Source organism: Aspergillus sydowii (genome assembly GCF_001890705.1).
Source record: "Aspergillus sydowii CBS 593.65 unplaced genomic scaffold ASPSYscaffold_1, whole genome shotgun sequence".
NCBI lineage: Eukaryota > Fungi > Ascomycota > Eurotiomycetes > Eurotiales > Aspergillaceae > Aspergillus > Aspergillus sydowii.
In genome coordinates, this window is record NW_024467859.1 from 3,250,999 (window position 1) to 3,272,108 (window position 21,110).

Below are 21,110 nucleotides of genomic sequence, written 5' to 3' on the forward strand. Positions count from 1 at the left end.
ATATCGAATTGGCAAGGTCGACAATTCACCGTTTGCACCTTCAAAGAAGCCTTCACCATAGAGTTACACAAGGAAAGCTCGATTGTTGCTAGCGTGTCAATGTAGAGGTATAAATAGGCCTTCCATAGCTGTGTCTAATTGAAAACCATGCACTTCTTTTCATATCGATTTAGTAGAGACTTTTCCACATGAATGCCAAAGGCTAGCTAAGTTCCCATTTAGACCAGAGCCGAGAAATGAATAGTTAAACAGTGAATGTCTGAGAACCTGCACACAATGCTATGCTATAATTGCTGCCCTTCTGAATAAAATCCCACTCAGATAGATACACCCACCGAGGCGCCGATTGCCAACCGACCCATCCATCTGCTCGAGCAACGATACGTGAATGTCCAGACCGTTCAATATGACGGATTTGCCGAAACCTATTTTCCAACTATTCGGCGGTCTCTGGCTCGAAGACCCCAGAAACTACCTCAACGAGCAGGCCATATCAGGCCTCGACGGACTAACACCTCTTTTCCGCGAGATTGAGCAGCGTTGGATGCAAAGAAAACACACACCGTGCTCACCAGAAGCGGATACTTGGAATCTACAAAATGCATTTGAAACATTCACCAGAAAGGAGACAGAAGAATGGAAAAAATATGGAGTAACAAGGCCCCATCACTTCCTAGTTCCCCCCGGCGGGCAAGAAGATGCGGATATTGCCAGCCATACTCATAACCCAACATGGCACTGCAGTGATCCACTGAAGCCAGTCATGATCGACACGTCAAATCCCACAATAAACCAGATAACCCAGGTTGGGTTCACTTCTGACAACTGCTTCTTTTTCGATCACATCGCCAGGAGAGGCGAGACGCCGGACTGCATTAAGTTTTACCCTGACTCAGTTCGCGAAATCCACGAAGACTACATGTTAGAAATACGGCGCCACATGAAAGCTGTCATTGAAGTCTGCTGGGGAGCTCATGTACGGAAGAGGATGCAGGCCTGCCTACAGCTAGTTCCATTACACCTATGGGGGGATTTCAAGGACATCGAACTTTTCCTGGAGCTACGTGATGAAGACAGCGGTAGACGACTTGTTCGGTTTATAATATTCGTCGACCATCCACAGAAATTCTTTAAGGCCTCAACACTCACTGAACGAGGGCGAAAGTGGCGAGCCTTGCATGGCAAGAGGCAAGATCTTCACCTCACTGTCGCGGCCAAGCTGGGTGGAATTTTGATAAAGGAGGCATTTTACGAGCTACACCACCACCCTGGAGAATATGGCAGGACCAATGCCAAGCAAACCATCATCAAAACGCAGTTGCGGGAAGAAGCGCTGGCCGAACTGAAGACTGCAGTCCCGGAAGTTTTCGAGGAATCAGAGAAGCGCAAAAGGAAGCCCATGATTTCGGAACTGCACGAGGGATTGACGGATGCGCCAGATATAAGTCTGATGATAGAGAAGTTGTCTGCTGACGAATACATACCGATTTTTGATGACAAAGTAGGAAACCAGCCCTCCAATGGATACCGGTAGTATCATTCGCGACCACTAACCATGCCATTAGGGTCAGTCGTATAGATCTGACATAATTAAGGCAAATAAAGATCTACGTACCGTGGCCCAAGCCATCAAAAACGGCTATCTCGACGGTTCAATTGGTTTATCCGATATAAATCAGATAACGGAATTCGAGTATCTGCCAAAAGCTCTCATTGAATGGCTCCAAAGCCAGAATGGATTGAAAACAAGAGGCAAGCCAATTGAAACATACCATGAGCTCTTGACGGCATATCAACTGCTACGGCGCTGTGGAACGATTGAACACACTGGAAGCACACTCGACCTTGCCCTCGCTGTTGCATTCACCTATGCATATAACATCGGTCGGTCGAGAAAATCAAGTGTTTTGGATCTCATGGTTCTAGCTTCCACCCCACAGCGTCAGGTTATGACTAGAAAATGCAGTAAGTGTGGCGAACACGTACTTGACGACGGATTTGCATATTACGCAAAAAATAATCCCAAATACTATGTGAAGCAAACATCTGAAACTGGATGTGGAAACAGAGGTTGTGCGGGGAGAGTTTCGCTTGTTCCATTTGATGATAAACAGCAATTCTGTGCCAGCCTCTGGAAGAATCTGAAAGATACACCCGGCAAAACAGAAGCTGACTGGGCACAATATATTGTGCGTACCGAAACAGAATCGAAAAACCTCCCAACGCCTATTGGGATTCGATGCAGGAGATGCGAAAAAGGCTACCAGGAGGATCCTTCGCCACGTTGGACCATCGAGAAGATACCGAGATATCTAAGACCCCATCGTTGGTGCGCGATATGTGAGTTTCCAACTTACTGGGAGCCAAAAGACCAAAGAATACGCGCCATTGACACGACTACAATAAGAAAAACATGGAAAATGCTACAAGACGCTGGTTGTGACCTGCGCAACTGCCCAAGGTTACCGGAGCTTTTCTTTAGCAACCAAACGGATAAAACCAAAATTGAAGCTTTCAAAGAAGCCAAGAGAAGTAAGCAGCACAGCTCCTGAAGGAACGTCAGCGCACAAAAAGGGAAACAGTGTCGGACTGCAGATGTTGGATATGGAGTGCACTCAAAAGCCACACTGAAAGGAGTTTTTAGGTCACTGACAGTACCTACCACTAGCAGGTATTGAAGTCTGTAAAGACGCATACATCGAACACATTATTCTCTGTTATGGTGGGGAATTTTCCGAGCAACCGGGTTTATTTCTCTCACTGTTGACGCCGAGGCCAAACTTAGGTAGACATGGAGAAATTAGATTATTGGCGGCAAATTATAACTACTACCTACCAATGTATTGGTATGATAAACTACCACGACGCAAAAGCCCTCCAGTCCAGAATCACCACCGTGTAAGAAGGAATGGCAATAAAGTCCAGTAGCAAGACCATCCCATAAAGACAACTTGACGAATTTTTGGCCGGGGGTTTGCTTATGGCTAAAACATGGCCAAATTTCAGCGGGGACAAGGAGAAGCCGACGTTGCTGATTATCGAGGGTACCAAATTCGAGGCATTGGAAGGTAAACAGGAGCAGAGGGGAAGCTCTGCGTCATTTTAAGGCTCTGTACGGAGTATATTATGGTTTCCTGTGTGGGATTACAAACACCTGGGCAGAGACCAGTGCCGACCAATACCGGTCCGTAGTGCCTATAAAAACATCATCCGAAAGCAGACCCTGAGACATGCACTGACGGTTTTTACTGACCCAGCCAGACGCCTCGCAATACTGAACTGCAGCCTGATACTCAACATCTACGGTCGAGACAAAGGAGCAAGACTGAAGTTGAGCGGGGCGCGAAAACAAACAACCACCCACAATTGAAAGTTCAAAGAAAACAAGACCATAAGCCTCGAGGGTTAAGAGCCTTGAGGTCAATTTTCAAGTTATAGTTTAGAAAGTTACTTAGACTTTCCCCATGGTGATCGATCGGCACAAAAGCCCCGGGTCCAAGCCCACTCCGATGGTTTAATAGAGTCCAATGCTTGAGTTACTCAAAGTCCCTCGACCATTGATCGACAAGCTGGTAACAGATTAGTTACGATTTCCAGACACAATAATGTGAATGCCATTCGGTGGTGAATTGAGAGAATCCGATAGTCCCAAAACCGTTGTCGCCGTTGTCGCCGTTGTCGCGGTGGTTGATCCACACCTCGAAGTTCTCTAGCGAAGAGAGCGATGGGACAGACCAGCATTCACGGCCGACAGAGTTAACAACCGCATTGGATTTCTGAATAGGAACGCCAGAAGGGCTCTGCTGGCGATTTTCGCGCAGTTGGTTGAGAATGCGAGAAAAGAGAGGAAGCCCTTGAGGCTCCATTCACAGCGTGTGTCTCGGCTCCGGCGCCCTCCAATGGCCGCGAGACGATTCCTCCCCCGGTCACTCCATCCATTCAGGCTTTCTGTCCTGTCCTCGCCTGGTACCTGCTCCTCCTCTCCATCACCATCGCCCTCCAGCTGTCAATTTCCCATTGACACCCTCTTCTCACCCTCACCTCTCCTCCCCCTTCACCTTTCCCTCTTCCGCCTCCTCTCTCTACCCCCCTGCCACCACCCGCCTCGCGCTCCCATCTCCTTTTATTTTCCTGCCTGCGTGCCCGTTTATGCAGTGCCTGTTTTTCTTTTAGCCGGTGCAATTAGCAGTTCATCTTTCCGCCTTCTCCGTTATATCCTGCTGCGGGATATTTCGCATTGATACATTGGACGTCCCTGGCCTTTCTCAATTCAGTGGACACCCTTATCTTTTCTTATTTTTTTGTTTATAAAGCAGCCGTTCCGACTACACGTTTACGTCTCCGGTACTTCCTCCACCCGATTCCCAATGAGAACCTCTCTTCTAATCATCTTCTTCCCCGAGTGAACAGTGTGTCAAGTAACGTCGACGTTCTCCGCCCACCTAAACATAAAAATTTCGAACATTCCCGAACAACCCAAGGCCATTCTACCACCATGTCTTCCGAAGCAACTGTCAACGGTGGTCCGAAGTCTCGGGCCGCCATGCTAGAAGAACAACATGCTCTCGACGAGGCGCACAAGGCCACCGTGGAGGATGTCGTTGACGAAGAAGATATTGCGCATCCTCCCCCGTCTGCCGCTCCGCTTGTTACCGAATCCACCCCCAACGCACCATCGCAGGCACCTACACCCCCCGCAGCTCATGCGCCAACGAACTCGAAGAGTGCTTCTGGAAAGACCCCTACGTTGGATGTGCAATCAGAAGAGCTATTCCCTGCTCTTGGTAGCGGTCCTAAGCCAAAGGCCCCTGCTACATCGGCCTGGGGCGCGAAGGGCCCCTCCGCTGCAGCCGCGCTTGCGAATGGTGCGCCTAGCGGTGCGTCGCCCGGTAAGGCTACCCCAAGCTTCAACCATTCGTCACAATTGCGGTGGTATTTATTCGGGTCAAAACCAATGGTACTGATTTTCAATCAGCAGGTCTCCCTCGAATCATGACCCTACCTGGGAAGCATATGGAACAGCTTCGACTTGCTCCCTCCCAGATGCTCCAGCGGGGCCAACTGAAGAAGCCGCTGCGGGATATCCTGCGCGATATCTCTAAACGATCAAAGGCCAATGTTGACATGCGTGGAGGCCCTGGAGGATCTATCATTTTTGAGGGTAGGGGCTCGGTGGATGCAGTGCGCCAAGCGCTCAAGCAGGTGGCCCAGCAAGTCGGTTCGAAGGTGCGTCTACTTTTTGGGCAATGCCCCGATCATTTCCAACTAAGCTGGGTTTAGCAATCGGTCCGGGTCCCGATCCCTACATCGGCTCGCCCTCACATTATCGGTCGCCAAGGAGCTGTTGTGCTGGAAATCCAGCAGCGGACTGGTGCACGCGTGCAGGTCCCTCGTGCAGAGGACCCCTCTGGCGATGGGGATGAGGACAATGACACCATTGACGTGTTGATCGAAGGTGACGCTGTCGCCGCAGAGATGGCTCGCCGGGAAATTGAGTCTATCGTGAAGGACCGAGCGTCAAACATGAACCTGCGTCTTAGGTCAATCCCACCGGAATTCTTTCCCTTCATTGCTGGTGCTCACAATGCGAATCTGAGAGACATTGAAGAGCGTACCAAGGCTCAGATTCACGTTCCCCGATATGATACGTGGCAAAGCCAACCTCCACCCCATGAAGCTGAGCCTGGCCTCGTTCAGTTCGTGCCGGTTTCTGACAGACATATTCTTGTATCCGGAGAGCGCACGGCAACGCAAGAGGCGCGCGCCGCGATCGAAAAGCTAGCTGCTGACCTGCAACGCCAGCTGACACTCCGACAACTTGCAATTAACCGGGGTCAGCACCAATTCATTTTGGGTGATGATGGTAACGCGTTGCACGACTTCCTCGCTGAAACTGGATGTGCTATTGTGTTACCTCCCTCGTCCGATGAAACCGAGTTTCTGACTGTGACTGGCCCTCTGCAGCGGATTGAAGATGGTATTAACCGGGCAATGGACCTTGCAACGAGTATGCAGATGGCTAGCATTGACCTTTCTCGCCAACACCCAAGCGCTCCTATTGGCCCGCATGTCCATGCGCGTGCGCTCACTCGTTACCTCACTCAGCGACAGATTATCAAGGAAATTGAGGGCATGTATGATTCTCGTATCGCCTTGTCTTCCGCTTCGGACGGGCCTGTTACCTGGGAGGTGTACTCGAGAGATGGCAAGAATACGATTCGCGCACGTTCCGATATCCTGAACCTCGTCCAGGCCCACCCTCCTGCTAGACTCCGCCACGTTACTGTTGACCCGTATTTCCATCCCTACCTGCGCTCTCGTACGATCTCCCAGCTGCGCTCGGACTACGGTGTCCATGTTCTCGTCCCTGAGGAGGTGGACAGTCCTGATGTTGTCCTTATCTATGAAGGCCCTTCGGCGAGCTCGGCCAAGCTGGAAATTCCCCGCCAGCGCCCATCTGCTGCTGAACTTGCCGTTTTCGAGAAGACACTCCAGGAAGCACAAGAGTACCTCTTGAACTCTTTGGGCAGCCAAGACGATATCATGGCAAAGACCGTGTCCATTCCGAGCAAGTACCAGGAGAAGGCGCGCAAATTCATCTCCCGTGAGCAGCAGGCGAAGGGTGAAGATCATATCCCTGTTCGTGCACTTGTTGGAGGTGGACCGAGCCGTAATGGCGGAGCTACCCCTCAGAGTGAGGTATCGTTGCGCGGTCCTTCTCGTATGGTGGAGGAACTTGCAACCAAACTCGGAGAATTTGTCGTGGAGCAGGAGAGGGATGACCTGGAGCGAGGATACACAACATCCTTCGACTTCCCTCAAAAGTTTGCCAACTTCCTAATTGGGAAGAGAGGCGAGAACATTAACAAGCTCCGTGACGAATTTGACGTTGATATCAAGGTGGAGAATGGCAAGGTGGAGGTTAAGGGACCCAAGGCTAAGGCCGATGCTGCCAAGACTAGAATTATCAATATAGGGAAAAAACTGGAGGATGAGACAACCCATGTCCTGAAGGTTCCCGCTCAGTATCACCGCGAGCTTATTGGACAGAAGGGAAGCCAGGTCAATCGACTTCAGGACCGGTATTCCGTCCGTGTCCAGTTTCCCAGGGTATTGGTTGCCAATGACGACCAGTCCGTCGCAGATACCGCCAGCGATGCGGGTAGCGTTCGACCTCAACGGTTCCAACAGGGCTCTGATGAGGTCATTGTCAAGGGACCCAGCAGGGGAGCAGATTCTGCGCGTGATGAGATTCTTAGCTTGCTGCAATGGGTCGTTGACCATTCGCATTCGACTACGGTGTCTGTTGCCCAGAGTCAGATTCCTGCATTGATCGGCCAGCGTGGCCGTGAAATGGACAAGCTTCGGGCTGACACTGGGGCTCAAATCGATGTGCCGGGTGCTAATGATGCGCCCGACGCTTCTGGTCGCGTGGATATTAAGATCAAGGGTACGAAGAAGCAGGTTGATGAGGCAAAGAAGATCCTGCAGCAGCGCTCAAATGAGTTCGATGCCACGGTAACAAAGTCTATTGACGTCGAGAAGAAGCACCACAAGTCTCTGATTGGCGGCGGTGGTAAGTTTAGGTATACGCATGTTTCGGTTGCACCTTGCTGACAAAATTTAGGCGCGAACATCCGCAAGCTTGTTGCAGATGCCGGTGGCCCTACCGACTCAAGTGCGTCGCGACTTGTCAGATTTCCTCGCGCTGAAAGCGACGACACTACAATTAGACTGGAAGGAAATGGAGAAGTTGTAGACAAGATCATTGCTGCTATCGAACTGTTTGTCCAAGAGCGTGAGGATCAGGTTGCCGTCAACGTTGAGATTCCCCCAGTACAGCACCGTCTCCTCATTGGTCGTGGGGGTGATACGCGCCGAGGCATTGAGTCGAAGTTCAACATCACTCTTGATATTCCTAGGCAAGGCTCTGGGCGCTCCGAGATCAAACTCAAGGGACCCAGCACTGCCGTTGAGGAAGCAAAGGAGCACATTCTGGCCATGCTCAAGGATCAGCAGGGTGTGAGCGTTGATGTCCCAAGGCATCTACACCATGTCGTTTCCGATAATGGGTCCTTCTTCCGTCGCCTTCGCAACGACTACCAGGTGACCGTGGATCATGCTGGCCAGCAAGTACCATCCAAGCCTACGCCAGAAGACTCCCGCGACACAGTCAATGGGACTTCATCGCTCCCGCTGATTACCGACGATCCCAGCGACGCCCTCGAAGCTCATTCATGGAAGGTGGTTGTTAATAGCCCCATTGCCAGTGACTCAAGCGAACCTGCGACGATTCCATGGGTTCTAGCTGGATCTGGGGATAATGTCACCAAGGCCAAGGCCGCATTGGAGAAAGCTATTACCGCTGCATCTCAGCAGTCAGCGACCGGCTACCTCATCCTTCCTGATCCCAGGACATACCGCTTCGTCGTTGGCCAAGGTGGCAGCCAGATCAACTCTATCCGCAAACAAACGGGCTGCCGCATCAATGTGCCCAAAGACCAGGCCAAGGGCGAGGCGATAGAGATCAAGGGCGGCAAAGAAAACCTGGACAAGGCCAGAGACTTGATCCTTGAGGCTGTTCGTGCTGGGTTGAACGGCAACTCAAGGTGATCTCACCTTCAAGTCTTCTGGTTTTAAAAGAGAAAAAAGAACCTTGGACATATATGAAGATATATTGATTTCCTTTCTATACTTGTATTGCTCTACTAAAAGAATGTGTTCTACTTCTACCTTGTTAGGGTAGATATTTACTAGCATACTTGGCAATTCTGCCTCGTCTTGAATATTCTACATACATTATTGGACAGTTAGATAATGCAAAACTCTCCTCATCTTCCGAATTTTTCATAGCATCCAAGCTTCAAGTCGTCATGTGGTGTTTATACTGGGTAAGTCTTGCGTGTCCGGATCGTGTCTCACGATTCGCTACGGTTATTATCATGATGATTATCGGTTGCCTCGGGCCACCCCGACCAGGCCGGCCACCTCACAGGCTCAGACTCACATGGACCGTGACCAAGGCAAACCTCTCCGCACACCACCCCACCCCCACATGCATTCCTGAGTTTTAAACCACGACAACAAGCGTGCGGAGGTGTCTCGCAAGTATACCCCCCAGTGGGACAGTGCGAATTGCGATTCGATTTTCTGTCGGGATAACCCGGCGATTCACCCCAATTAACTATGTAGCAATGGCGCAGAGAATCTTCTCGACTTGTGGGAGCTCCACTAGCTTACTCCAAGTACTAACTATTTCTCTTACCTGCGATTTGGAGTTCTGTGCTCCCACCGGCCCCATTCCTGGAGTAGGGGATGTCGGGCGACAGCGCAATGCTGGGAGTATGTGGGGAGCACGAGGTTAGATGCCTGACCGAGTTGTATGTTCATACTTGAGGCGAGGAAGAGGGAACTTAAAAATGTTGGGAAGAAAATATGTAGATTGGGGTAAATGTTAGAGTCACATGTTAAAGATAAAAACCCTCTCGGCTTTTTGCACCTTCATTCTTCTCTTCCCCTCAGTCTGAGCAGGCGTGTCTTTATGGGCAAGGATATAAGACAAACGGTCTAGGCAGAAAGGAAAAAAGGGTAAGAAGATCTCGCAACTCTCGGGTTGATGATGGGACGGATAAGGTATCACCTAACACACACGCCTGATGCTGGAGCCAACTGTCAAACAATAATAATCGACCAAGAAAAATGGTAACATTAAATAAAGATGAAGAAGAGAAAAGACAACCGAACAAAATAAGCACTGGTCTCAAAAAGGTCTTCGTAGCATTTCTTTGTTGCATGTTTTTAACATCTCTCTCTTTTTTTTTTTTTTTTTTACTTCTGTAATCCCCCGCCGGTGGGACTCATCTCCTCTATCTCACCAGCCTACTGCGTCTCAGCACCGGCAGACGCCTGGACGTACTGGTAAGCGAAGTAGGCGGCGGCACCACCGATCAGGAGGATAGCATAAAGACCGACACCGAGACCGGAGCTGCCGCTGCCGGAGGAAGAGTCGCCGGAGGACTGGGCATGAGCCTTGGGGGCAGGGTCACCGGGCTATAAAGAGAAGCATAGTCAGACCAGTACTTTCGTATGGAGATTTATACTGTATGTGGTGAAGAGCGGGCGTACCATGCGCTTGAGGTTACCGACGAGGAGACCATCCAGGATCTCGCGAGCCTCGTCACTGTGTCCGACATCCTCAAAAGCCTCCGTGGCGTCCTGGCCACCTACGTCGAGAAGGACTTCCTCACCACCACTATGTTGTATTATTAGTTCAATGTCCAAGCCGCATTGCAGCGCCGACTGTGCGGCAGAGTGGGACATACGGGTGCTCATCGACGAAAGAACTGCAGTCGTAGACCTTATCGTGGACAACCATGTACAGGTCCTTCTTGGTGTTGTGTTCGGCGACCTCCTTGAAGGTGAGTTCCTTGTCGGCGGACATTGTGACGGTAGTTTAGAGACCTGAGATTGGGAAGCGGCGATTAGTTACACTGGATTGCGAATACCGAGAAAACAGAACATGTGGTCCGTCTTAGTAGCGGACGGATTGCTTGAGCGCTGGGCAACTTTTTCGGAGAGCGAACGGAGGCAGCGCGGAATTCGAGCTGAACTTACAGAAAAAGTCGACAACAATGGGAGAGATCGAGGATGGAAGAACAGCGGCAGGTGAAGCAAGGAGCAGGAAACAACAAGAGATACAGAGTCTGAAAGAGAGAGAGAGAGTGGAGAGAAGAGAAGGAAGGGAGGCAGAGAAAGTCGGAGATCCGTTCGATTCTGGTCCCTGAGGGCCGAACGTGATTCGACCGCTTCTCCGCCTTTTCGAAGGTTCCTCTCTTCTTCTGATGCCGCGAATTGCATCCGGCCCATCTGCCAGGGAGCCAGCTCGGTATGCTCTGGCCTACGATGCTGCTGCTACTCATCAGCCTACTGTTCTACACTGCTTCCTTCACCAGCTGCTCCTCGCTCCCCGGCCTCCGTGAAGAAACAGTTGAAGTGGCCTGATTTCAGCTGGACGAATCGGAGTCCTCCTATTTTCGCCTTAGTCACACTAATCGTCGCGGTCACACCAGTCGCTGCCGGCTCAGTACGTAGACTGTCACCAACTCGTCCCAGGCACAGGAACAGAGCAACACAGTTCGATGAGCAGCATTATTCCATCCTCTCTGTATCCATATAAGCCAAGCTGTCAACGTCTCTGTATCTCGGGGTACCCCTCAGGGTATTCTTCCTCCATTAGGCAACAAATACCGCATTTCTTTTCCCTGACTGGACTCCAACGAAGCCCGTCTCACCGGAATGCCCCCGCACTCGACAACTTGCCTGCCCCTCTAATCGTGCAAACGAATTATTAATCGCTGTGCCCAGAATCAGATTCCAGGTGTCCACAGCTTGACATTAGGGTAAGAATTCCCGCGTTAATTCCGACGCCCATCGGGCGCTCCGCCACCTGAGTGACTTGACATTCGATTACCGCAGCTAACCTCGGGGGTCCGCTGCTGTCGGGTAGTGCCTTCGGGATTAACAGCCCGAACTTTAGGTACATCGTACACTACAAAATCCCGCTAATGTTAAGTATACCTGGAACATATAATTATGTTTTTGGGAAATGATGGCATAAATTACTATCTGGGATATCATACTGAAAACTAGAAAACATAAAAAGGAGACAAACCGTCGGCTCTAAAACGTATGCTGATTGCTGAACCGGTTCACGCCTTGACGCCGCTATTTGCTGGTAAAAGGAAAAAAAAAAAAAAAAAAAAAAAAAGAGAAAAATGAACTTGTAGAACGTACAATCAACCAGACGTCGCAACCTCGCGGCTCTCCCACATGCGACGGATCATCATATCAGATTCATTCGGCAGGTGTGATTCCTCCGCGTGCTCCTCAGGCCCATGAGAACCATGTGCGGCTTCATCGGAGGTCGAAAGGAGGCGGTGGGATGGGTGTAGCGGATCCTCTGAGTCTTGAATGTCCGCCTGCGAAACCGAGCTATGAGAACCGGCTTGCTTTCTTCCTAGTAATTGTCTCGAATCGGGGCTCCCCGCGTTGCTGCCGCCGTTCTGACTTGCTTTGTTTGTACCCTTCTGTAACAGGACTAGAGAGGGCGCCGACTTGATGGGCTTACCAAGGCCACTTCGGGGTTCTTGGTTATAGATATCGGGTTTCCCGTCTTTGAGAATCGCATCTAAGCGAGAGAAGCTGTCGCCAGTGGGAGACTGGAATCTCCTCACAACTGTAAGTTCCAAAGCGGCCTTCTCATATGTTTTACGGATATGCTTTGCTTCGTTCTGGTGCACAGGTCCCCCGTTCCTGGATGATCCGTTGACAAGTGCCCGCCCGGCATCATATGGTCCTGGACCGGTCCGGGCTGTGCCACCAATGTATGTCGGATCTATCCCCGAGGGCGAGACGCTCGTGGACGCACCATGCGAGTCGGGTGGGGAAGTGTTCAATGCTGCAGTGCGCTGCAACCAGAGCTTTTGCTGAGTACGGGAATGAGGCTCTGTTCCGGGCTGGCGGGAGGATGGTGAGCCGCGCGATTTTTTCGGGCCCGTGCTCCGGGGAGACGGCGGGGTTTGCGGGTGGTAGTGTGGGAGAAATGAAGATGGAGTATTCGAATCTGAGTCAGTACGAGATGTTGCAATGCGGCTGTTAATAAATCTAGACACCCCCCCTTCGATAGAGGAAGATCCCCCAGTTGCCGGCGTTGTTGGTGTACCCGAGTGTGCAATGTTGGCCGATAGCGGTCGCCGCACACCATCCGGGCCGGAGGCTAAGTTCGTCAAGGATGTATTCCTTGATATAGTATCTACCGGTGCGGGTGTTGCTGTGGCAGAAATCGAAGACATTGCGGGCGGCGCTTTAGCTGAATGTGATGGGCTGAGAAGACGTGAGGCGATATCGTGGTCGGTCGGCCGTGTGAGCTCCTCTGGGCGGGCCTCCTCGGTATCTGAAGGTTGTCCCTTTGTCAGATGAGTGTGCACCTTCTCGTCGTCTTGGTCGTCTTGGTCGTCCCCGCCGTCCTCGCCTGACGACTGGTCGCCCTCGCGAAAACTCTTGCTTGTAGCTTCGGGAAGACTGGTCGCGCGAGGGAATTGCGGGTAAGGCCGCTTCACGAACGTAAGGGGATCGACTAGCACGGCCGGATTCTCGTCGTTGGCTACTTGCACAACAGAACTTCGCCTAGTACTCTCGGGGGATTGGGTTGTATCTTCCCAGTCGCCTTCGTCTGTGGAGTCGCCCAGTTCAAATCCGACCGTCTTCTTCTTCCCAGAGCTGGTATGTGGGCGGTCAGTTACTAGTGCTTTCTTAGGTAAAACACTCGAGTTGCTCCGTCGCAAGGCAGGGCTTGAATTATTCTTCTTCATGGAGCCACTAGTACGGTTAAAGGCGTCGTCCACCGTTCCATCCCAACGAATATGCTGACGGGGCGGGCTCGCAACTGGCGTCACCGGAGCAGATTTCTTGCGCTGATGATGATGCAACCGTAACTCCTGACTGGTATTATGTCTTTGTAGCTTGCCTAGGTTCTTTCCGAACGACGGATTCCGACCGTGACTGCGATGGCCGCCGCCGACAAGATGCGCCCGATGGGGTCGATGGTGGCTGGGTGCTTTATGATGAGGGTGGTGAGATATGTGCGAGTTTTCGAGTTCTCCTTGTGTTGAAGAAGAAGAGGAGCGCGTGACGACGGCGTGGGAGGAGACAGCACGGCGGCCCAGCCCCGGGCGCTTAACGGGGGACGAGTTGTTCGAAGTCGTCGGCATGGCGGCAGAAGCAAAAGGTCCGAATCGAGCGACAAGCAGCTGCGGGCAGCAAATCAGTATCAATGATTGGAGATTTCCTCCTGCAATTATTGCTTCCACCACAGCAACAATAATCAGCAACACAGTCGGGCAGGATCGACCAGGAAAGAACAGAAAGAAAAGCAATTATTGATGTGCGATGGCGTCGAGCTTGTTGCTTGACAAGCGCGGGGCGAGGCAATTGGTGGAATATGACGAGGGCAGAACAGGGGTCGAAGAATGACGGAAAGATAAGGCGGAGAAGACCTATCGTCGAGAGATATATCCCCCTAGCAAAATTCGCTGCCACTGAGGCAAGGCGAAATGAGGAGAGAAGGAGGTGGCACGGACAGAGTCAGTAGTGAAGAGTGAAGGTCTGGAAGAAGAGAGGAATCGCTTACGCGTTATTCCAGCCGTTCCCATCAATCCAACTTTTCAACGCCGCATTAGGTTCACTACTAGGACGGTCTAGACTCCGTAATTGTCATCCAACTACAACCTTTGAGATAATATTCGTGATCCAGATGTGTTGCTATCGCCTACTATCGGGAATGAATGTATAACTAATTTCGCAACCAGGAAAAAGCCAATTCATCTGGTATCATAATGTAACATAGAAACAACTAGACAGTACGAAAAGAAACCACCAATTTCAAATAAAAGACTGCCACAAAGCAAACAGTTACAGTTCGATCAGACTCTCCTCGACCGCTGGTCGAGATGGTGCTGGTTGCTGATGCTGTACGGAAGGAGGAGGAGCGCTGATAGGAGAGACGTCACCACCGTAAGGTGCTTGATAACTAATGTTTCCTTGGTGATATCCTTGATAAGCCCCTCCTTGTGTAGGTTGTTGCTGCTGTTGTGGAAAATAATACGACTGGGCTGATGGCTCTGCTGGTTGAGATTGTGCCGACTGCGGTGGTCGTGAATCTGCAGGCTGCATGTACCCAGAGGGCAGTCCATGTTCAACGGGCGGAGGCTGTTCCCCAGGGTGTAGTGTGAGCCCTGGGGGCTGATAATATGAGTCGCGTCTCGTTACTGGAGATGGCTGGTAAGGGGATTCAACCTCTCCTTGCCTAGGTTGCTGGAACTGTTTCTCTTGCTCTTGGTATGCTGGGGAGGTGTAGAACTGTGATGGTGCCCCTGGGGTAGAGTAAGTTGCAGTGTTATATGCATTGTTGGGGGGTTGTTGAGGCGGTGCGACTGGTTGTTGAGTCTGATTCCAGTGTGGACTTGGAGATGGCTGTTGAGGTTGCGGGTTCATTGAAGGGGTCACCACAGCCGCGTCTCGTTCAAGCTGTGGTTGGGAGTAGGGTGTGCGGGCGGGACCCGGTTGTTCGACGGCCGAGTTTCCATAATAGAAGTTCTCAGCCCCTGGTTTTACTTCGCCCGTGTTGGAGGGCATCGGCGGGTATATGTTTGGATACTGAGCACCTCCGGGGACAGGGCCGTATCCCAAGTTATGTTGAGAATATGCACTGGACAGTCTTTCTTCCAGCATACGATCATAATACCGGACCACGGTCGATAATTTGGCATGAAGATCGAGCAGTGTATCTAAACCAGTTAGTTATGCAAATGCTTCAGCGACACCTAGGGGTTCTAATTACCATGCTTGCTCATAGTTTCACCGTAGCTGCGCGCTAGCTTTGGTCGAAGCGCGCCAATACTCTCATACAACTCCTGAATTTGAGGTTCGCGTAGAATCGTTCCCGGTGGTTGATGTTGTAATCGGTCAACGAGTGTGGAAAAGAGATGAATATTCTCTACCTCGACAGGGCTGAGTTCATATGGGTTCTTTGGTAAAGATGTAGCGGCAGGAGTGGCACGAGTGGACGATTCAACAGAATCAGTATTCTTCAAGGCTGCGGCATGCTTTTGTTTGTGCTCTTCCATATCAAGGAGCGACGCCTCTATAGCGGCCTTTAGATCTGCATCCTCCTCTTCGTCATTACTAGGCCCGGGTCCTGCATTTGTAGGCGCTTGGGTAGGTTTGGGTTGCGGGACGTAGCCGCTTGAAGACTTATTCTGGGCTTCTTCCAAGCTCATCTGCAACGCTCGACGCAAATCGTCATCGAATCCCGATTCTGCCCTAGCGGTACGGGGTTCCATCACGCTAGATTTTGTGATCGATGTATTCTTGAAAGCTGATCGATCCGCCAAGGCGCCTTGGGCGAATGGCTTGGAGGTTAGTTTTGCGTAGCATCCGTCATCGACGCGAACAGGTTGTAGGATCCCGAGGTGAGGTAACGGAAGGGTTTTGCTGGAACACTGCGCATCAAAGACGTTTCCGCAATTCCTGCAGTGATGCTTGCGATTCATGAAACTGAATGCTGTACGGCAGCGCATACAAACGTCGGAATCAATCCACTCCGGAGGCTGCAAGTAATTAAAAGTTAGGGTTGATCTTAGAGGTATTTGACCGAATGGTTCTGCCTACCGCACTGCTTTCAAGCATACTTCCACTAATTGCAGTCTTTGGTGGAAAATGGAAGCCTTCGAGTTGCAACTTCCGGTATGTTTCTCCCAAATAATTCAGGTCCATACGCCCTTGAGCAGCCATAGCCCAATCTTGTATCAATTCTAACATCGTTTCCTTCACATTTGAGTTCAAGGGAAGGCCTTCGGTCTTGAGGAGCGAGACCAGATTATCCATGAATTCTCTCGATGCGATCTCCGCCAGGAAGTGGGTTCCGCCATTTTTTACACACGTATCCGTAAGCTAGAACAAGATTTTGTTAGACTTCATAGAGTGTATCATGAAACAAGGAGAAGCCAACCTTTAAAGTCGCTAGTTGAATGTTCGGGTTCTTGTTCTCCAGCCGTCGCTTTAATGATCGCATCGCCTCCTTTGGCTGGACCCCCTTTGATCGTATGAGATCGGATATCTCGAGATTTAGAGCAATATCTTCAAGAGAAGATGCGGTGGCGCGCTCAACCTGCTCATCGAGCGGTGAGGCAGAAGAGAACCAACCCGCCATGATAGATGCGGGGGTGGATAGAAGAAACGGAAGTGAGGGGGAATCAGCGACTCAGATCGGTTGAGTAAGAGGGAGAGACGATAGATTGGAAACAGTGACAATGATGGCAGGAAAATAATCGGTGAGTTCCGAAACGGTGTGAGACCGGGACTGTAAACAGGCGCGAGAGCTCCAAGGTTGACTTCGAGCTCTCAGGCTGTATCGCTTGCGATGCGCCCCATTGGTCTGGATGCCTAAAAACTGCTGACTCAGCGTCCAAACATGTGCTGCGTGGCGTCATAGGGAAAGGCGGTACATAATAACACCGCCTATTTCTGCCGGTAATTCAGGGGCGGTGAATAATGACACCAAGTGTCCAGTATACATTACATAAATCCGTACATAATTTACCCCAGAATCATCCCGCAAATCTGCCAGACAAAGTGACAGCATGTGTTGATTGACCGGCTGTCCTGGCGTTGTCACCGTTCATCCTGCTCTTCGTCTCTCTTTTCAAACTTAACACACGCTCTCTTCTTCTCAGATTGCCCCTTCCCCTCCATCTACCCACTCTTTGTCGGATTCCTTTTTACGGCTGCCTGCTTTGTCGCCGCCACTATCCCGAATCCCACTACTCGGTGTTTCTTCCGCATTGCCCTATCTTCCCCCGGCTTCAATGAATCCTCACTCCTAACCATTGTACAATGGCCCCAGACGCTGCGGCACTACCCTCGCCGCCAACGTTCGCGCCGGGGGATTCTCTTAGCCGTCACAACATAGGTGGTATGGTTCCCGGTGGCACACAGACGGATGGAACGGCGAGGCATTATCAGAATGGGTTCTCGCCGCGCTTTCCTAATATAAAAGATCTTCAAGATGAAGCAGCAGCCTTGGGAGTGAACGAAACTACGTCGGTATGTGCCTTGCGACTTGCGACTTGAACTGACATACAGTTTTTGCTAACATCGCCCACATAGCTTACCGATTTGTTGACCACGGCCCAAGACGCCATCGCGAAATTTCGAGGGTTCGCAGACAGTAACCAGCTCGACAAAGCTTATGTGCAATATGTTCGTGCTTCAGAAATAACGATCAACCTTATACCACGTCACCCGGAGTATCGGAACGCCGCAAACCAGGTCCCCGGTTGGCACAGGCAGTTTTCGGACCTGATGATGGTACGTACTACCACTCTCCAACGGGCACCTAGGATTTTCTCTAGGGCACTTGCTTGCCTCAAATAGACTCCGCTCACCATGTGTCGGCAGGCCGTACGAACCAAGCAGGGAACGGTGGACACGATCAAGCAACAAATTATGGACGATAACCTTATGAGTATGGCCCAACCGACAGGCCAGTTTTCACCAAGCGCTGGGCGACCAGTTTCGCAAAATTCTTTAGCGAGTACATATTTTCCTACAAGCCAGCGAGGCTGCCAAAACGAGGCAGGGGACTCATCCACACGGATGCCTAGCCCGTCACAATTTCAATCATCCGCCTCGCAAGAGCAGATGAACAGGTATTCGGCACCTCCGGATGTACTTGCTCAGCGACTCGCTAGGCTAAAGACAACGTCGCCTACAAGTAATGGTGGAAGCCTAGCGTTAAATAACTGGGAGGACAATGGAAATGGGCATGTTGAAAACCAATCTCCTCGGCCGTCCTCCTATATCTCTCATGGTCCAGCAAATGGGTCAAAACTAAACTCTCCTTCTAGGCGACCTCTTGGTCCCCGCACCATGGGGGCAACCCAGAATGCACCTTCTTTACCGCCAAAAATTCCCCTCAACACATCACTTCCGCGGGCACCAGATCCTGCTTATAGCCCAATATTTACCGTACATTCACAGCCTCCGTCCAACCCACCCAGAACCTCAACAGAGAGCTTTCGTCAAATGCATCCTCAATATTCTCATATTGCCAATTCGCGTCCTGGTAGCCAGAGCCCAAGCGGTCTTGATGATAACGCTTATAGGTCTCGAACTCCAAATGGCGTTCATCTGACTAAAACAACTGCTAGCAGCACGGCCGATTTACCACATAGATCTACTATCACCGCTCAGGAGCTGCTAGACAACCTCCGACGATATAACATATTACTGATCGATGTGCGCCCTCGAGAGGACTTTGATAGCGGCCATGTTTATGCAAAATCAATTATATGTATAGAACCCGTGGCACTAAAGGAGAACGTGTCGGCAGAAGAACTCGAGGAACGCTTGGTTGTGTCTCCTGAGCATGAACAGTCGTTGTTTGAGAGGCGCAACGAGTTTGATCTGGTTGTCTATTATGACCAGAGTACTAGCTCGAATAGCTATCTTGCCGGCCCGCCTGTTGGAACTACATCACCTCATCTCAGGGCATTGTACGACACACTTTACGAATTCAATGCTTACAAACCTTTGAAAGATGGCCGCCCACCCGCTCTTCTTCTAGGCGGCCTTGATGCTTGGATCGACATTCTAGGACAGCAGTCTCTTGCCACATCATCTACAGCAGCTGTATTAGCGTCAATACAGACGAAGCGGCCTGTAGTAAAGCCCGGTCGGCCTCTCGGGAGAGTCCCAACGATGGCTAGCGCAAATTCTAGCCTTGAGATAAGAAAGCGAAGGCTTCGCAAGCTTGAACAGTTAAATCCGGAGGAGCTCACGGAATGGCTAGAGAAGTCAAAGACGGAGGAAATCGACGCAAGTGCTTATCTCGGAGAGGATGCGCTCACAGAGGAACCCGAGGAGGACCAACAACAGGATGAAACTCCGGTCTCGCCCTTTGTTCGCTCATACGAAGATTTCTTACGTCGTTTCCCGGAGCCGCACGCCATTCAGCAATCAATGGTACAGGCCCAACAAGGACCGTCGGTGACCCCTGACTATGCGACCCCTGTGCCTGTCGTTCCATCAAGGCCCCGGCCTGCTGTACCGCGTCCCAGTTACAGCGGCGTGTCAGATGGCAGACAGATACAACCGCCGTTGCTGAGACAAAACTCAGCAACTAAGACCGCCCTTTACACGTCAAATTCGGTACTCAATCGCCTCAAACTTCCTCGTACTGGGCTAGCTAACTTTGGGGTTACCTGCTACATGAACTCGACAATACAGTGTCTAAGTGCGACGATACTGATGAGCAAATTTTTCATTGACGATCGGTTTAGGTTCTATGTTCAAAAAAATTGGAAAGGTTCTCAAGGCGTTATGCCTGGTCTGTTTGCCAACCTCATAAGATCTCTTTGGAAAAACGATGTGCAGGTGATTATGCCGACGTCGTTCCGAAATTTCTGCGGACGTCTAAACCAGGAGTGGTGCATAGATAGGCAGCAGGATGCAAAGGAGTTCTTTGATTTTGTCGTGGATTGCCTCCACGAAGACCTCAACGTAAACTGGCAGCGGACACCACTGAGACCGTTGACGTTCGAAGAGGAGATGCAGCGGGAAAGGATGCCCGTTGCCAAAGTTTCCAGGATAGAGTGGGATCGGTACTGCCATCGAGAAGAGTCGTTCATCTCGTCGCTCTTTGCTGGGCAGCATGCTAGCCGGCTTCGGTGCACGACGTGCAAGGGGACTTCGACCACGTATGAGGCTTTCTACAGCATCAGCGTTGAAATCCCACCATCCGGGAAGGGCGACATTTATCAATGCCTTCGCAGCTACTGCCAGGAAGAGATGTTAAGCGGTGACGAAGTTTGGAGGTGCCCCTATTGCAAATGTGAGCGGGTCGCAACCAAACGGATCATTATCACTCGTGCGCCCCAGATTCTGGTGGTTCACTTCAAGCGCTTCTCTGCCTCTAAAACGCAGAGTGCCCGTAAGATCCACACTCCTATCGATTTCCCCCTGCATGGCCTCCGCATGGACGATTTTGTCTTTTCGCAGCCTAAGCAGACTGTCGCTGGCGATGTTCCCGGCAAGGGATTGCAAGATCCAACTTCCGCCACGGAGCCACCGTTCACGTACGATGCATATGGAGTCCTACGCCATTTAGGATCGTCTATGGGTAGCGGACATTATATATCACTAATCCGTGATGCATCTCGGCAATGTTGGCGCAAGTTCGACGACGGCCGAGCAACCGACTTTAACCCCCGCGACATGTCATTCAAAGACCGATTGCAGAACGAGCAGGCGTACATTGTATTTTACGAGCGTGTTCCAGCGAAATAACGGCTCTATTCTCTCTATCCCCCTCGAACCTTACCTGACCGACCTATCTATATCTGCGCGTGTCTTCTGTGAAGAAACGATGCCCCTTACTTGATGCTGTAATGATTCGACGTTGACGTTTTCTTTGCTTCCTTTTTCTTTCCAGCTGGGGTTCTACCTAGCTTTGCGAATATTTTCCCTTGAACTTTCGCATCTTCTTCTGAATA

The 21,110-nt window shown here is 51.0% G+C and overlaps 7 protein-coding genes across 7 annotated transcripts; 3 read left to right on the top strand and 4 right to left on the bottom strand.

Moving 5' to 3' along the window:
* Positions 1-406: 406 nt before the first annotated feature.
* On the top strand, positions 407-2,552 carry ASPSYDRAFT_26491 (uncharacterized protein; the record flags this gene model as incomplete). The annotated part of the gene is made up of 2 exons (XM_040844285.1): positions 407-1,501; positions 1,566-2,552. 2 exons carry the CDS (start codon positions 407-409, stop codon positions 2,550-2,552), a joined length of 2,082 nt encoding a protein of 693 aa, XP_040708296.1.
* Positions 2,553-4,495: 1,943 nt separating this feature from the next.
* On the top strand, positions 4,496-8,613 carry ASPSYDRAFT_139125 (putative RNA binding effector protein Scp160; the record flags this gene model as incomplete). The annotated part of the gene is made up of 4 exons (XM_040840916.1): positions 4,496-4,889; positions 4,976-5,226; positions 5,281-7,576; positions 7,628-8,613. The coding sequence occupies 4 exons, from the start codon at positions 4,496-4,498 to the stop codon at positions 8,611-8,613; spliced, it is 3,927 nt and encodes a 1,308-aa protein (XP_040708297.1).
* A 1,379-nt stretch (positions 8,614-9,992) lies between these two features.
* On the bottom strand, positions 9,993-10,666 carry ASPSYDRAFT_39228 (cytochrome b5-like heme/steroid binding domain-containing protein). Its single transcript, XM_040845852.1, has one exon. The coding sequence runs from the start codon at positions 10,439-10,441 to the stop codon at positions 10,271-10,273; it is 171 nt and encodes a 56-aa protein (XP_040708298.1). The 5' UTR covers positions 10,442-10,666; the 3' UTR covers positions 9,993-10,270.
* On the bottom strand, positions 10,452-11,002 carry ASPSYDRAFT_327858 (uncharacterized protein). Its single transcript, XM_040845018.1, has one exon. The coding sequence runs from the start codon at positions 10,864-10,866 to the stop codon at positions 10,486-10,488; it is 381 nt and encodes a 126-aa protein (XP_040708299.1). The 5' UTR covers positions 10,867-11,002; the 3' UTR covers positions 10,452-10,485.
* Positions 11,003-11,795: 793 nt separating this feature from the next.
* ASPSYDRAFT_142154 (uncharacterized protein) lies at positions 11,796-13,769 on the bottom strand (the record flags this gene model as incomplete). The annotated part of the gene is made up of 1 exon (XM_040841217.1): positions 11,796-13,769. The coding sequence occupies one exon, from the start codon at positions 13,767-13,769 to the stop codon at positions 11,796-11,798; it is 1,974 nt and encodes a 657-aa protein (XP_040708300.1).
* Positions 13,770-14,469: 700 nt separating this feature from the next.
* vps27 (ESCRT-0 subunit protein VPS27) lies at positions 14,470-16,768 on the bottom strand (the record flags this gene model as incomplete). The annotated part of the gene is made up of 4 exons (XM_040841196.1): positions 14,470-15,344; positions 15,398-16,166; positions 16,228-16,509; positions 16,568-16,768. 4 exons carry the CDS (start codon positions 16,766-16,768, stop codon positions 14,470-14,472), a joined length of 2,127 nt encoding a protein of 708 aa, XP_040708301.1.
* A 683-nt stretch (positions 16,769-17,451) lies between these two features.
* Positions 17,452-20,904, top strand: ASPSYDRAFT_26496 (putative ubiquitin C-terminal hydrolase; the record flags this gene model as incomplete). The annotated part of the gene is made up of 3 exons (XM_040844286.1): positions 17,452-17,661; positions 17,725-17,925; positions 17,992-20,904. The coding sequence occupies 3 exons, from the start codon at positions 17,452-17,454 to the stop codon at positions 20,902-20,904; spliced, it is 3,324 nt and encodes a 1,107-aa protein (XP_040708302.1).
* Positions 20,905-21,110: the final 206 nt, after the last annotated feature.

Bases quoted from the DNA above. Each gene is read 5' to 3' on its own strand.
- ASPSYDRAFT_39228 (XM_040845852.1), bottom strand. From the start codon at position 10,441: ATGTCCGCCGACAAGGAACTCACCTTCAAGGAGGTCGCCGAACACAAC.
- ASPSYDRAFT_327858 (XM_040845018.1), bottom strand. From the start codon at position 10,866: ATGGGCCGGATGCAATTCGCGGCATCAGAAGAAGAGAGGAACCTTCGA.